Consider the following 13499-nt stretch of genomic DNA (forward strand, 5'->3'; position numbering starts at 1 on the left):
AAAAGCTAGATCGCTAATCAGCAAGTAAACCAATAGAATCAGGAACCTCTTCCCCAAATACTTTATCAAAAAATGATGGCATCTCAAACATGATTGGCATAAATGGTGCATGTTTTCTTGATGACGTCCCCTCATCAGCAGAAGTAAACAGATTATCTTATCTATCATCATTTATCTCTTCTTCATTATTCTCTTCTTCTGAAGACTCGTCATATGACATCTCTGGTTCAGTATCACTTGTACAAGCATCATTATTATTTTCTTCTTCTTCTAAATAACGAGCAATTACATCAACCGTATGATCAATTGGATCCCAACTTGTTCCAAAACTTTCAACCCAAACAGTTGTAGTATTCGGCCAACATGTGGGATTTTCTTCGGATGAGCCTATAATATATTGATCTCAAGATCCACTTCCATAGTCCAAATTTATATTGCTTAATCCTTCAGTGACATGTGGAATATACGAATCCGGCTCATTTAAACCCATGTGTGTGGAAGTACTCGGTTGGTTTTGGAAATCAACTTTGACGACGTGTGGAATATATTATTCATGTTCATGCCCCCGAAAATCAAGGTTCGTTGGCTCTAATTTCACGTACAAATGTAAGATATGCAAATTTTGGCGTTGCATTATAAACTCTAAAACTTCTTCATCAACAATGTTGACATTTACTCATTCCAAGACGTTTTTTTCCATTAATAAATATTAAGTTGACAATTTGATAGTAAATTTCATTAGATCGATGTTTAACTTCGTACACAAAACTTGAAGCAGCTCCAATAAACTAATAGATCTTAATATTCGAATCGGTCTTACATGTGATATATTATATTCCCACTTATTCTTTCCCAATAATAACATCACAACCCAAATATAAGAGAACACCAACTTTATACATGAACTATATTGGAAAAATCAGAAATATAGACTAATGTGTTTAATTTTTTTTTTTAAGAAAAGAAAGTGAAATTGGAAAAAGATAGATATAAAATTTTTAAACTGTTATGAAATGTGTGAAAGAACTACAAATTTACGGCAAAGACCTATAATTTTTTTAAAATTTCCTGAATAAAAAATCCAAGAATCGTTCAAAGTGAAAACATGTAATTGCATAAAGCTGATTTCCGGGAATTGTGCTCCAACTATTGTGAACTTTTGTTTTTTTCTTAAATTCAATTCACATGTATAAATAATTGTTCATTTTCCAGAAAAACCATCAGTAAATGGACATACATTATTGTACACATTAGTAAATGGACTTGCTTAACAAGACTGTACCTTCTTTACTGGAAATGACAGCGGACACTGCAAACTAGCATTGGCGTCTTATATTATATTTGTAATATATCTTATTTTACTGTATGTTTGAATCTTTTTTTAAAAAAATTAATTATGAAAAAGTGCCTGAATATAGGCCATATAGCAAAACATATAGAACGCTAATTGATACCAGCGGAGCAAAAGCATCAATTAGTGAAAGCTAATAAATAGTTAACCTCTAAGAGACATGATCGACTTGGTCCTCCAACTCAGAAACAGATAATCATATATCAATCATACCCATGTCAAAAATAAAATGGGAGAGAAAATTTAATTAAAAAAAATGATATTCCAAAAAGACAACCGCGTCACCCGCTCCCCATAGCCATCAAGAATTCACCTTCGCAAACAACTTCACCTCCAACATATGCTTTTCCTTCCATCTTCGCAATTCCAAAGCGTTTCTGAAGCTTCACGAGGTTCATTCTCATAACTAGGGTGTCTCCTGCAATTACGGGCTTCCTGAATCTAACTTTGTCGACTCCAGCAAAGAAAAAATTATCACGCGAGCCTCCTACTTCTGGTTGCAGTATAACCAATCCACCAACCTGAGCCATGGCCTGAGTTCAATAGAATATGTATCAGTTCTAGTACGAAGACAAGCTTTGAGAACAAAAGCCCAAGGGAACACGTGCTCATGTGAAAGTACAGTAGATGGATTAGCAGTCAGATACCATTACCGATTGTGTCAAACAAATAAAAGAAAGCTACCAGCCTAAACACGACGTTGAACCTCATTTTCGAAGATATTTATTTTTCATGACAAAATTGCAGAGAAACAATTATATAACAATCAGAATTTCGGATCATGTGTTTGCAAGAATTATTCATCATAAAGTTCGAAGGCAAGTAACGAGATTGGTATACCTGGGAATGATACAGTCAATACATGAGGAAATCCAAGCAGAATGAAATAAGTACTAAATGTAGACAGGGTGGAAGCAGAGAGGAAACACCAAAAAGTAATATAAATATTTGGAATCCAGCACGATGTTCTTCTGTTGGTTACCATCAAGAAACTTAGCTTCGAAAAAGTTGTCAGAAAAATCCATCCACTAGGTAGGGAGGCGGACAAGGTCATCCTCCCTTTCTCTTCAATTTTTCTTAACATTTGTACAGATTTCATATACAATTAAGAGTACTACCCAAATTTTTTTATCATTTTGGTTTGCCCCTACAATGACTCTGCAACTGACCATAGTTAAACTAAATTTGGAAATTAAAAAGAAAACTTGGGTCCTCATTATTATATATTTCAGGGCCAACACATGGTTTTCGAGGTTTCTATTTCCTTTCTTATCCGCCACATAAATACTATTGCTGATTCTTAAAAACATTTAAAAATTCACTTGTCTTTCACCTCAATCAACAGCATGTTAGAGAATGTCACCCCTCCCCAACAATACCAAAATCTCAGGTTCAAAATCCTTTATCTTCTGCCTTGAGCCTCCATATGTATTTCTGGAAGCTGGCCAATACACGGCCATAAACTACATAATCCACGATAGACAAAAAATGTAAATCCAATCCGAGCTATGGTTACTTCGTACAATGATAGATCCTCCAAACTTGAACACTTAGATAATCAATCCAAATTGTTTCAAGTTTTCCACCAGAAACTCTAGTATCTAAGGAAGACACTAGTATATGAATAATTTACCTCAAAACGAATTTGAAATAAAGACCCAAAAACAAAGGTTAGCACCTCACATCATTATAATTGAGAATCAGAACCTCCAAACACGTCATCAATTGCAAATGTACCATCCAAAAACAAAGCATTAACAATGAAAGAACAAACATGATCATAAAATCAAGTAAAAAATAAACTTTGGTATAGACCCGAGTATCGAACAACATGTGTGATTAACAACAAAAAGTTTAACAAACATGGATTGCTCACCTCAACCATGAGCACACCAGGCATAATTGGCCTCTTAGGAAAATGCCCAGGAAAGAAATTATCATTTATCGTCACATTCTTGATAGCCACAACTGATACACCTGGAGTGTATTCAATAACTCTATCCACCAGCAGAAAGGGAAATCTACAACATAATAAAAGATAAAAACCATATAAAAAATCAAATCTTCCGGGAAGATTATGAAAAAAAATAATGCAATAATTACCATACAAAGTAACAAAAAAATATTAAGAAATTTCATTAACCGGTGAGGTAAAATTTCCCGAATCTGGTTAATGTCCATGACCGTCGGAAATGATGGGTACTCTGAAAAGATTAAAAAACCAGCGTTCTAAGTCATCTGAAACACGAAATAAGAAAAAAAAAACAAGAATTCAGATCCTGGGATCAAGATTCATACTCAATTCAATTGGGGTTTCATCAGCTGAGCTGATATCACCAGAGGAAGCGCAGTCGGCGATAAAACCTTCGCGGGGCCTCTTGAAATGGGCAGAAACGACGTGGGATCCGGAAAGAAGAGCAGATGGCTTAACAGAAACAGAAAAAGGCGAAGCATTTCCAGTACTTCTCCGGGACACTGATGACTGCGAAGGAGTGAGGGTGGTGAAGAGATTTTGGGACAAAACTGAAGACGCCATTGTCAAGTGATTGCGAGTGCAGGCCAAGATTGATTGGGAAGTTGAATGCAGGTGTATAAATCGAAAGGGGCGAGACAAACGAGGTGGGATTTGGTCACAATTGTAGTGTAGTTCGCTGGCTGGCTGACTGGCTGGCTGGCTGGCTGGCTTTGGAGGGTGAGAGTTAGGATTGAAGAAAGAGACGTACCTACATTAAAACAAAGTTACATTTAAATTAAATTTATATCTTATTATATGTCTTCAAAAACAAAAATAAAAATAAAAATAAATAAACTTATTATATGATTAGAAAAAAAACATTTTTTTTTATTTTTATAACATTAGTTGATGAATAGGTCTCTTGTGAGACGGTCTCACGAATTTTTATCCGCGAGACGATTTAACTCTACCGATATTCAAAATAAAAAGTAATATTTTTTCATGAATGACCCAAATAAGATATCAGTCTCACAAAATACGACCCGTAAGACCGTATCACACAAATTTTTGTCTTAATTGAACTCTGCTTTGTTTGGTGTTAAAGGAAAAATAAAATCATTATGGGAAGCATTTTGTCAAAAATTGAAATATATAATATTACAATACAAGTAATAAAATCGTAAAAAAACAAACATATAAATTACAAGATAATATTTAATGTTTATTTACATATTAACTACTCTATATTATTAATATTTTAACAAAGCTTGGACTTAATTTTTGTTTTACATTTTTTGGCATCCCAAAAATAATAAATCCTAATGCAGGATAGTTGAGCATTCATCTGTCTTCAATTTCTTTTTTCTAAAAAGATGGCTCCTCAATGAGATACTCGATAATAATTTGCTTTTACTTAAGTTTAAATGGTTAGAAGTATAGAAATAAAGTGCCTTTTCAATTTTCTATGGTGCATCTTTTTCAAATAAATGGAGCATTTCATTAAAATTAAAATGTAAATCTTTGAAGTTTTGTGTATGCACGAAATATAATTTATTGTGAATATGTGAGGTTAATTGCATCCAACTTTATGTGAAAGTCTAAAATACATCAAACATTTTTAAAATATTAATAGATTAATATATTCTCATTTGTTAAATAATCCTACACATTTAACCCCTTGTTAAAAAAAACCAAGCTAGATTTTTAAGAAACATAGGGTTTTAAATAAAATTAATTTACAAAGGGGTTTTTTTTCACTTTTTTTGGTTACAAAATTTATAGTTGATGGTAATGGTACAACTTTAATCTTTTCAATCGTACAATAGTTCAAGCATCACGTTTTGATTGTTTTACCAAGAAGAGAAATTATTTCACCCGAAATCCATCTCCAAATAATTCTGCTCCTTGCAATCAATTAGAATCGAACACGTAACCTTGGTTCCGATACAAATTGTAAAAACTAGCGCAAGCCACTTTACCAAATCTATAGTTGTTGGTAATAATGCAATTCTAATATTTTAAACAGTACAACATCTCAAAACATCATGTTTCGATTGTTCGACCAAGTTGAGGCAATTATTGCACCCCAACATAATTTTACAAGGTGTAACGACTCAGTCCACTTGTGATATTGTTTGTTTTAAGTCGTGATTTCACGATTTTAAATGTGTCACAAGGAGTTATCACACGCTCATTTAAATGCATAGCATCTCTCCTGTGATTTACCAATGTCGAATATAAACCATCTCTATTGGTTTGGGCTATACTACATTTTGAGGTATACTGGTTTTCAGCACTCCTGATTTCAGCAGTCATGTTTCTTGTTTATAACTCTTGATTTGTTGATTTTAAGATATATATGCTCGAAACACTCAGCTGTGCCAGAGATTATGCTTTACTGAATTTAAGTGCATAACCAGTTATTTCAATGAAAAATTTTCGTCCTCTTAAACTCTGATTTAGTATTCTATTTCTGAATATGATTAGTATCATTTTGAGTTGGTTTTTTATCCGTTTTTGTGGCTGGTTATTTTAATCATTGAACAATGAGATATCATTAAAATACTTCAATTCGCCAGAAATTAAGTTGTGTTGATTTTTTTATTTCATCATCCAAAACTTTCAACTTGAACAAACAACTACACACTTAAGTAAATATGTTAGAAACATAATAATAAGCTTATTTATCATCAAAATCAAGATTGTTAGCATTCCAAAATCCAATAGTCCCTCTTTTTTTTATTATTAACATAAAACTTAGATAAACAATGATTTCATCTAACATATTTTTTTTTTAAATAAAAAAGATATATTTTTAAAAAAAATAATTTCAACACAAAGTTTATCTCCCCCTCAAGATTCAAAATAAATCACCCTTATAATTTTGAAAGTTTGAAATTGATAAAAGTAGAGGAATGACTAACCAAATCCTCCATAACTTATTTTCTACCGCAGCACACGGTCTGAATTTAATGAATAAACTTCTTTTCCTCGTGCATTAACAGGTTGCAACTTTTATGCTGCTACAATCTTCTATGAGTCTAGTTTGCAATGCAAAACGTAGTTTGTTATTTGGACACTCTAAAAGAGTTATCTCATTTTCCCTAAGATTGCTTCAAGCTGCTCGAAAATTCAACTATGCACATATATGTTAGGAAAATTCTAAAATTTCGAATTTTAGAGATAAAAACCAGTTTCAAATGTTCTTTTAAAAACAACCTGCTTTGATACCGATTAATAAGATCGATTGAGGGATAATCATTTAGTTACAATAGCTCGATTTTTGAAATATTGAACACCGAGAAATTAAATAGAGTAGGGTTTTATAACCAAGCGGAAAGAAATCAAAATAATCCGTCTAAAAACCAATTAAATACTTTGTAAAAGATGTGTAAGTTGAATATGTAAAAACGTTTTGGTTGAAGCATTTTATCAACCATTTGATATGTAATATTTTAGTATTTGAAAAACGCATAAAATGCTTCAACAATTCACCCCTTCTTCCATCCAGAAATTTATCACTAGAAGACTTTGATTTATACAACTCTTGTACAAACTAATTTCAACTTAAGACTTATCTCTTGCCTAATTGAAACTTCTAGCACACTTGATTGTAGTTCGCAACCTCACAATCCAAATAATGTTCAACGCCTATTATGCTAAAACTACAAACACAATATTTAATGTATTTTTGTGAAGACTCACTCATCTAAACTTTGAAACTAAACTCTCATGTATATGTATGAGTGATTGTGTGTTAGAATTTAATCCTTCACAATGTACGTATATCTGAAATGTATCCTCACACTTGAGTTTGTTCTCATCCCAGCTAATTTCTCTATGTAGATTGTCTCTGCTTTGAATCCCTTTCAAAAGCGTGTATTTGATCTTCAAGTTGTATTTATGACCTCCAAAAATGATAAAAACGTTAGATACAAGAATATGATTATTAGTAAAGTTTCTGAAATTGAAACGATCATATTCACGCTTCTTGCCACTTTCGTCATATTTTGTTTGTAGATTTCATCATATTTTTAAACATATATATAAACATTTATTTATTTTGGAATCAAATTGTTAAACGAAATTTTGAAATAAAAATATAAGTCAAAAACTTATGTGAGACGTAATAAAGCCCCAGATTCGACGATTGTCCTCACTGTTCCAAGACGAGTCTTTTCAGCGTGCTTATGTCCTCACTCACACGCACCCTAGGAAAATTTCCAGGAGGTCACCCATCCCAGAATTGCCCCAAGTCAAGCATGCTTAACTTTAGAGTTCTTATGTGATGAGCTACCGAAAAGAAGATGCACCTTCGTGGTATGAGTAGCACATATCAAATCTTTTAAGCCCTCTTCAACTGTACAGTCCATTACATTAAACAGTCTCGGAATCCCTCTCCTTCCGGTGTAAGATCAGCTCATTCATGTTCCCTCCGCCTAGAAGCCTGCCAGGAGCCGCTCATTGTCCGTGCAACCTCATGGCACCGGCGATCACCCCCGCCCTCTTCGGCCCCGGGCCTTACATCAGTATCATAGATAAAGATTCGTGAAATCGTCTAACAAGAGACCTTCTCAAAATATAAATGTGATGATTGAAAATCTTAAAATTTTAATTATACAATTTCGAATTTTTACAAATAGAATAAAAAATTAATGTAGTTTATAGAAAAAATAGTTTTATCCAATAACCAAGGATATAGAAATAAATTCCGATTTCACTTCAGAAGCACGACCAAACTCGTGCCAATTAAGAGCCACCGGAGGAGCCTGACGCCGTTGTCTCCCTCCACCGTCATGGACTTCCACCTCCCCGGTGCCAGCCCCTCCTCCTCCGCCTCTTCCGCCGATCACCACAACGCCAACCCCGTAGCCCAGAACGGCCACTCCTCCGACCCTATGCACTCTTGGTGGGAATCCATCTCCAAAGCCCGCTCCCGCATCCAACTTCTCGCCTCCCTTCTACCTTCTGACTCCGACGATCACCTCTCCTCCCTCGCTGACACCGACCGCCCGGCTAGATCTCTCCTCCTCTCCGCTGCGGCCTACTCCTCCGTTTCCGCCGCTCTCTCCTCCCCCTCTTCCGGATCCGGTGACGACCCCCTCTGCCACTGGCTCTACGATACATACCTCTCCGGCGACCCCGATCTTCGTCTCGTTGTCCTCTCGTACCTCCCTCTTATCTCTTCCGTCTACCTTCACCGCATCCACCACCCCATCTCCGATAATTTAGTGTCTCTCTCCGGCTTCGAGGCCGTACTTTTAGCCCTTTATTCATCTGAAACCAAAGCACGTAACGGCAAGCCTTTAACTGTTTCCATTCCCGATCTGTCTCAGCCTACCCTGTATCACTCCCCTCGCAATCCCGTTAAATCTTCGAACTCGAATTCGAAGTCAAGTCAGCCTTTGATTGGGGTCCTGTCCCCTCCTTTGGAACCGCAGATCGCGGTTAAATCGACTAAGCGTGCCTGCATTGTTGGTGTTGCTCTTGATTGTTATTACCAGCAGATCTCGCAGATGCCCAGTTGGTCAAAGGTGGATTTCTGTAAATTCGCGACTGTTTGGGCTGGGAATGATTGCCCTTGTACCTCGGAATTCGACAGAAAACCTGAAAGTATTGTAGAAAATAATGGGGGGAGTGAATATGATGATGGGTTTGGGAGTGATATTAAGGAAGAGACCAATGAGATGGAAAAAATGACCGGAAGAGTCAGAGATTTAGTTATTAAGGACGGCATTGCAGCCGAATTCGCGGAAATGGATGCGAGAATTCCACTGCCCTGGGAGTTGTTGCAACCAATTTTGAGGATCCTGGGGCACTGTCTGTTGGGGCCACTGAATGTGGACGAGGTGAAGGATTCTGCATCAGCGGCGGTTCGGCGGTTCTATGCTAGAGCTTCTCATGAGTTGGTTCCGCAAGCAATTTTGGCTACTCGGAGTTTGATTCAGCTTGATAAGAGGGCACGCGAGGCAGCCAAGGCAGCAACTGCAGCGGCCGCTGTGGCGAATTCTACCAGTTCGAATGCCAACACACCCAGTAAGGCTAAGAAGCCGGAGATACTTTTAGTTTCAAAGTGATGATGATATTCTCGTGTCTGGCTCTTTTTGCGAGAATGTGTGGTTCTGTTGTAGCTTATGATTGTAGTTATAAATAGGAGTTACCATTTGTACTTCGAAATTTATCAACTTGAAGTGATGACACCCGCGAAGTTGTGTAAGATTACCAGCAATTATCAATATGATCTGTATTACTTTATTTGAAAGAAAGTTTTTTTTTATATATATGTTTTCTTGATTGAAATTACTTATGGATCGTGTCTTCTTGCTGTTTTAAGTTGAAGCGATGGATGTTTCTTGAAGCTGTGGAAGTTTATGAAGTGCTGATAATTTGATTTGTTCTTGGTTTCAGTATATGACTTTGAATTGATCAACTTGAAGTGATAGATGTCTGCGAAGTGATGTAAGATTATGAACAACTATTAATATGATCTGTCTTAGTTTATTTGAACAAAAGTTGCTTTTCTTTATAAGTTTTCTTAATCGAAGTTCCGTGTGCATAGTTTCTTATTGTTGTTTTACGTTGAATGAACGCTTCTTGAAGCTATGCAAGTTTATGCGGTGCTAAGAATTTGATTTCTTCTTGGTTTCTTTCGAATATTGTAGCTTAGTTTGTTAGATACCCGATAGTAAACTAAGATCAGCATACTTCCTCTTGTCTAGTGATTTCTTTTATTTTAATCCCTCCTTGAACGAGCATGATATGGTGTTGCCGGTCTTTCTTGCTTTTTCATTTGTTTTTTATGGATTGGACGATTGTCTTGAATGATTCCATGTGTAGGACCTGTATAAAGCCGAGCGAAGTATACCGAAACTTAGAATGGATTGTTTATCATATACCATGGTAAGCAGATTCAGATAAGGAATATGAAGGTGATGGAATCCACATAGAAAATGATGGGCCTTTTTTTTGGGAGCAGTTTGATGTATCTAAAACTGATTGTCTTCTGAGTTATGGATTACAGTAGCTGTATATTCCAGTGGATTGAAAACTAGATGTGGTTGGCACTTGAACACTCTATTTTGTTGACTCTGAAATTAGTGCACGCCGCCCCCATTCTACAGGTCGTGATTTTATTCAATGATATCTCGAACGGCATTGTTTGATTCTGACTCTTGTTCCTAGACACAGCCATTGCTAAAAGGTTGCTCCTTTTTAATGGCTAAAAGGTTTCTCCTTTTTTAGATGGAATGTGACCTCCGATGCATTCCTTTACTTGGATATTAACCAAAGAATGTCATCTATGTAGGATTGTAACAACAAATGCGTGTTTAGTGGGCTCACTGTTTTTAGTGCGTAAAGGTTGAGATTTGTTCAAGGTCCAAAGATGTTGAAATCCCAGTCTGTCTTGCCTTCTTCTGTGCATGGGAGTCCGAATTTTCATCTTCATTAGCTCTAAGTTGACCTCCACTTTATACAAAATGATAATTTGGTTCATTTTAGAATTTAGACTATGTTGTGTTTCGGATCAATTGTTAAGACCATGTCTTTAGAGTGATTGAGATTTTGAGTCACCTATCTGATAAAGTGCTTTGTTTGCTGAGTTTTATGAAAATAATATTTTTTTTCCAAAAAAGAGTTGCAGTAGTTTCATACTTGGCGTTCTTTAAATTTCATGATTTTGGAGTTTTTAAAACAAAATTTAATGTCAGCTTTGAACAACTAGGTGAAAATAACTAAAACTACCAGAAGACAGGCTACATACGTTATAACAGTACATGCAAAACTCTTTGTATCCTCAGCCTAAAATTACAACATAAATGTTCCCAATTTTCTTGTTTTCTTACACTATGTGAACTCATAGCTGTCCTAGAATCCCAAAGGAATATTTGCTATCACTCGAAACAACCAGTCACTATATCACTCCCTAAATCACCATTACAACCAATTTTCTCACAATTTCGAACAACTTTTCACCATGAAAGACTCCATTTTCTTCAGTTTACTTTTCCTCGCAGCCCTCTGGATTTTACCCGAACAATCGATAGCAGAAGACGGCCCTGGAGGTGGTTTCATTGGGTACGAGAGGGATGCTCTTTTATCACTCAAACAAGGATTCAAAAACTCATTTCTTGATGGAAATTGGACAGGCATCATGTGTTATATGAATGACACTCCATATTGGTATGGTGTCCAGTGCATCAATGGTCGAATAACCGGTGTAAGTTTGGAACATATGTGGCTTGCAGGAGAAATCAAGAAAGATTCATTAGCCAATCTTACTGAACTGACAAGTCTCAGCTTCAAGGGGAACTCCATATCCGGGAATCTAATGGATTTTTCATATAATCTGAAGTTGAGAATCATCGATTTGTCAGGCAATCGGTTCCTTGGAGAAATCCCACCATCTGTCGTGAATCTGAATTCTCTGGAATCCCTCCAGCTGCAGGACAACAATTTGACAGGTCCGATTCCAGGTCTCAACCAATCATCCTTAAAAACATTTAGGGTTTCTAACAACAATCTTTCTGGATCAATCCCGGATACTGAAACCCTTCAATCGTTTAACCTTTCCTCCTACGCGGGCAATCCAAATCTGTGTGGCCCTCCAACTCAAACATTTTGCAGCACCAGAACCAACCTATCTGGTGAGTCAAAAAGTGAGAATTCAGATTCAAACAACAATAGTGACAACAGTTCACATTTCGTGGCCATATTAGTGGTGGCTGATGTGATCGTTCTAGTAGTCTTTCTGTTCCTCTTCATCATATACTACAAGAAATACAAGAAACTCAAAAAAGAACTGAAGATCAAGAACCCTCATAAAGATGAAGAACACGACAGCACAATTATAGCCCGATCCCTGGAAAAGAAACTACCCGAAGGAAACAGGGGGAAGCTAGTATTCATGGAGAATGGCGTGACAAGGTTCGAGCTTGATGATCTGCTGAAAGCTTCAGCAGAAGGATTAGGAAGAGGAAACTTTGGGAATTGTTATAAAGCCAATCTTGAAATTGGGGAAGCCGTAGTTGTTAAAAGGTTAAGGGATTTGAAACCTTTGAGCAGTGAAGAATTTGTCAGACAAGTGAAAGCAATCTCGGATCAGAAACACCCAAATTTGTTGCCGCCTCTAGCTTATTACCATTCCAAGGATGAGAAGCTGTTTCTATACAGATTTGCAGCAAATGGGAACGTCTACAATCGCCTCCATGGTATGTGATTTCAATCCAAACTAGTCTTCATTAGTGACCACAATATGATGGGGTTGGAAAAAAGTTCAATTTTTCTTCCAACTGAAATTATCTACAGGAGGAAGAGGATCCCGCGACCGAGTCCCATTCGGGTGGAGTTCAAGACTTGCAGTCGCGCGCGGCGTTGCTAGAGTTCTTGAGTACCTGCACCAGAACACCAGATCGCAGACAACGGTTCCTCACGGTAACCTGAAATCCACCAACGTTCTCCTCAACGAAAACGACGAGATCCTTGTCTCCGACTACGGCCTCACCTCCCTGATCGCACTACCGATCGCCGCACAGCGTATGGTCGCCTACAAATGCCCCGAGTACCTATCCCACAAAAGAGTATCCAAGAAATCCGACGTCTGGAGCTACGGCAGTCTGCTCCTCGAGCTTCTCACTGGGAGGGTTCCGGCACATTGTGCCGCTCCGGGAATCGACGGCGTGGACATCTGCGCGTGGGTCCATCGCGCCGTGCGCGAGGAATGGACGGCCGAGATTTTCGATGCTGAGATCGCTGTGCAGAGAGGGGCGAACCAGGGGATGCTGAAGCTGATGCGGATAGCGATTAGATGCTGCGAAAAGTCACCGGAGAAGCGGCCGGATATCGGTCAGGTGGCGGCGGAGGTGGAAAAGATCAAGGTGGCCGGAGAATCGGACGAGGAGTACTCGTACTCGTCGTTGGAGAGGTCCCTGACGGATGATTCCTACTCGTTGCCTCCGTCGCAAGTATCTGAAGACGATCGGAGATAATATATTTTTAATTTGTTTTAATTTTTTATTTTTATTTAAAAGTTTGTAATAATAGTTTTGTTTTGTCTTTTGGAAACAATAAGGAAATCTCATGTTGTGGTTGAAACATTATAATTACATATTTCTATTTTATTATCGTAAATGTTTGGTATGAATAAATTTTATATTAAGAAAATCATCTTTCTTTTTCTCTTCGAAGAAACAATTA

The 13499-nt window shown here is 37.1% G+C and overlaps 3 protein-coding genes across 3 annotated transcripts; 2 read left to right on the top strand and 1 right to left on the bottom strand.

Annotated features, from left to right (window-relative positions):
* Positions 1-1461: 1461 nt before the first annotated feature.
* On the bottom strand, positions 1462-4034 carry LOC140956708 (uncharacterized). The gene is made up of 4 exons (XM_073413560.1): positions 3650-4034; positions 3495-3555; positions 3228-3372; positions 1462-1884 (listed from the first exon to the last, which is right to left on the bottom strand). The coding sequence occupies exons 1-4, from the start codon at positions 3885-3887 to the stop codon at positions 1633-1635; spliced, it is 696 nt and encodes a 231-aa protein (XP_073269661.1). The 5' UTR covers positions 3888-4034; the 3' UTR covers positions 1462-1632.
* A 3967-nt stretch (positions 4035-8001) lies between these two features.
* Positions 8002-9584, top strand: LOC140956872 (uncharacterized). Its single transcript, XM_073413779.1, has one exon. The coding sequence runs from the start codon at positions 8102-8104 to the stop codon at positions 9380-9382; it is 1281 nt and encodes a 426-aa protein (XP_073269880.1). The 5' UTR covers positions 8002-8101; the 3' UTR covers positions 9383-9584.
* An 842-nt stretch (positions 9585-10426) lies between these two features.
* LOC140956873 (pollen receptor-like kinase 4) lies at positions 10427-13369 on the top strand. The gene is made up of 2 exons (XM_073413780.1): positions 10427-12514; positions 12612-13369. Exons 1-2 carry the CDS (start codon positions 11281-11283, stop codon positions 13289-13291), a joined length of 1914 nt encoding a protein of 637 aa, XP_073269881.1. The 5' UTR covers positions 10427-11280; the 3' UTR covers positions 13292-13369.
* The last annotated feature ends 130 nt before the right edge of the window (positions 13370-13499 follow it).

This window comes from Primulina huaijiensis, chromosome 14 (assembly GCF_012295235.1).
Source record: "Primulina huaijiensis isolate GDHJ02 chromosome 14, ASM1229523v2, whole genome shotgun sequence".
NCBI classification, from domain to species: Eukaryota; Viridiplantae; Streptophyta; class Magnoliopsida; order Lamiales; family Gesneriaceae; genus Primulina; species Primulina huaijiensis.